Consider the following 3,188-nt stretch of genomic DNA (forward strand, 5'->3'; position numbering starts at 1 on the left):
CACACACACACACACACACACACACACACACACACACTCGCACTCACATAAAAACAGACACTAACATCATGCACTGTGAACATTTTTTCTTCTCCTCATCTCAAAATCTGAAAACAGGGAACACACAAAGTTCACTAAAGAGTTGAGGTCGCAGTAAGTTTAAAGTAAGTTCAAGTACATACTCCACACAATGAACCAATCTGAAGGCCAAAGCTCAGACTGGTAAAAAAATGGCATTCAAAAAATGAAACAAATTCACCTGCTGATATTTCCTGTAAAATTAAAATTATACCCCCCACCCCCACCCCTCCTTTGCAATTTCTTTGCGCATGCAGACGTCCACGGCCCACTGTTTCCTGTTTCTGTAAGACATTATATAATCAATAACCCCATTGTGACCTCTACAGTTACTCAACATGGTGTGCTCATTAAGTCACCCAATTCGAGGTATACTTTACTTTTACCCTGTTTCCTTTGTCCCCAGTGTGAAGGTTGGGCTGAGATGAAGGACATATCTTTTAGAAAAGCTGTTAGTTCAGCTAGCGTTGTGCTGGTAACGGAGCAGACGACCCTGAACTTTAACATTAGTTTAGTGAAGCCCGAAGAGGTTTAATGGCTCTTCTCCTTCCTCCTACCAGAGACGGGTTATAAATAAGAAGCCCTGCCTCTTAAATAGCTCACTGCCTCTTTTTAAATAGCACTTCTAGCTTGCATCAACAATATCTATTTTATGAAATTTGGACATGGACACATTCACGCAAAAGGTAAATCTTTCCATTCTTCTAGTGGAACATGAACAGTTTGATCTTTAAACAAAAGCCTTCGTTTGAAGACAGGTGGCAAGTCAAGAGATTGCACTTGTTTTTTACGGTCTGATTCAAATCCCAAGATGGTGGATATTTTCACAAAACTGAGCTGGACTAGGGGTAGAGGGGAGGCGTAAAAAGTGTCAATCATACCAAGGCTTGTCGTCATGTCATGAGTTCTCAGGTAGCGACGAAACCTCCGTATTTTGGGGAAGCCGTGCAAGTCGAAATCATTGAAGAACCAGTTGAGTCTAAGATATTTCACAATGTCGATTTCACCCATGACCAAAGCGAGACTGAAAGGAGACAACATTTCGTGCCGAGGAAGAGTACCCAGGGGGAACAACCCGCGAGTGGATCTCATAATTGGCAAAGCCCCGTTCGAAATCAAAACAGGAATCATGTTTCTCTTCCGAGAAGCTATCGACATGTGAAGTTCGTGGAAAACTGTTGCCCCAGATTCCATCAAAATGCGGGTGGCGTCTTCGTTGCAACTCTTGACGGCAGCCCTCAGAGCTGTCTTCCCGGGCACGCCCAGACAGGTACTGTTCACTTCCGCTCCGTGCTGCAGCAGCAGCTTGACGCAGTCAGCACCCTCGGACAGAGCGGCAGACATGAGGGCGGTGAAACCCTCACAGTTGAACTGATTCACCTCGGCACCCCAGTCCAGCAGTAGCTGCAGGGAGGCAGTGTTGTTTCCCCTTGCTGCAGTCATCAGAGCGGTGCTTCCGTCTCTGTCCACCCCGTCCACGTCTGCACCGAAGTCCAGAAGCGTTGACACCACGTCAGAAGTTCCAACAGCTACGGCTAGCATGAGGGCTGTCTCCTTCTTGCGTCTAAGATTGCGACTAGATGAAGGGGTGGCGTGTTTCTCGCGACGCCTGCTAGCAGATGCTGTGACGTCCACCACGGCGCCCCACCCCGCGAGAAGTTTGACAGTCTCAGTTTTGTGGTGCAAGATGGCTTCAATCAAAGCCGTGTTTCCAGCTTTGTTTGTAATTTCAAGGTTTACGTCATTGTCTAACAGCAGACGAACGGTTTCTTCGTTAGCCTCGCTTCCTTGACATGCGCACATGAGAGCTGTGTCTCCATCTGAATTAACAGCGTCTACTGTTGCGCCACATCGGAGAAGAGTGGCGATATTATGTTTCTTGTTGTGATACGCAGCATGAATGAGAGCTGTATTTCGGCAGAAGTCACGGGCCTCTATGTCTGCACCAGAATCTAAAAGGCATTTTAGAATCTCGTCATCGTCAAGTCTGGAAGCAATGATCAAGGCGTTGTCCCCATAAATATTTGTTATTTCCGTGTCAGCTCCATGTTTTAAGAGTATCGTCACAATATCAACATGGTTCCTTTGGACAGCACTTTGAAGAGGCGTAAATCTGTGCATGTTGAATTGATTCATGGCAGCTCCGTTGTCTAGAAGGAGTTTCACCAGGTCCACACGTCCCCTCCGAACAGACAGGTGTAATAGTGTGCTCAGAGCTCCATTCGTCTTGTTCATGTCTGGCTTACCACCGAGCAAAACGTCGACGACAATGTCATGCCCCTCAGAGTGAGCGACCGTTAGAGCAGTTTCTGCTTCGGCATTCATGACGTTGACATCACACCCACTACGAAGCAAACTGCGAATGATCTCCTCGTGTCCATGCCGACTAGCACAGATAAGGGCCGTATCTCCATTGTCATCTATCATATCAACACAAGAGCCCAGTGCGATAAGACAGTCGACCACGGTTACGTTGCCCTCTCTGGCAGCTCTCAATAGGGAACTTTCGTGCAGGTGATTCACACAGTTGAGAATTGCTCCTGCTTCAACTAGAATCTCAATAACTTCTATATGCCCACAGTCCGCAGCAAGCATAATCCCCGTAAAGTTGTCGCCATCTTTTGCGTTCACGTCTGCTCCATGAGAAACGAGACTTCTCAGTGACGTCATATCCCCACTTTTAGCTGCGGACATAAGAGGTGTTACTCCGCTTTCATCAGTTGGATCAATGTCTACCCCGTCCATCACCAAAGAGACCAGTAACTTGTCCAAAGCGTCTGTCCCCATAGCTTTGGTTATCTCAAAGAATACATTCCGATGTTTGTTGAGCTCGTCACTGCAGACATCAGGATCACATAAACTTTCATCCATATCGTCACGTTTGACCAACCAGAAATCTACGATGTTGAAGAAATGATATCAAACTGACCAGGTGATTTATGTCTGTTCTTTTGGCTGAAAGGGAGGATAAAAATACGTTAACTGTACGCTCTAATTTACGTATCAAAAAGTTATACATGTATCACCAGAAAAAAGTGAACACAGGCCAAACAGCGTTGTTTATAAATTACTAGATTCCGATGGGCAGCGTCTACATCAAGTCTTAGCAG

General features: G+C 46.1%; 1 protein-coding gene across 1 annotated transcript in view; it reads right to left on the minus strand.

The window, feature by feature from the left end:
• Positions 1 to 450: 450 nt before the first annotated feature.
• LOC101849346 (ankyrin-3) overlaps positions 451 to 3,188 on the minus strand; it is a 4,748-nt gene continuing 2,010 nt past the window's right edge. Inside the window, exon 2 of the mRNA XM_005112571.3 lies at positions 451 to 3,033. Within this exon, the coding sequence (XP_005112628.1) occupies positions 754 to 2,949 (2,196 nt within the window). The 5' untranslated portion in view covers positions 2,950 to 3,033 and the 3' untranslated portion in view covers positions 451 to 753. The remainder of the gene's footprint in view (positions 3,034 to 3,188) is intronic.

The sequence above is a fragment of the Aplysia californica genome, unplaced genomic scaffold, assembly GCF_000002075.1.
Source record: "Aplysia californica isolate F4 #8 unplaced genomic scaffold, AplCal3.0 scaffold01325, whole genome shotgun sequence".
NCBI classification, from domain to species: domain Eukaryota; kingdom Metazoa; phylum Mollusca; class Gastropoda; order Aplysiida; family Aplysiidae; genus Aplysia; species Aplysia californica.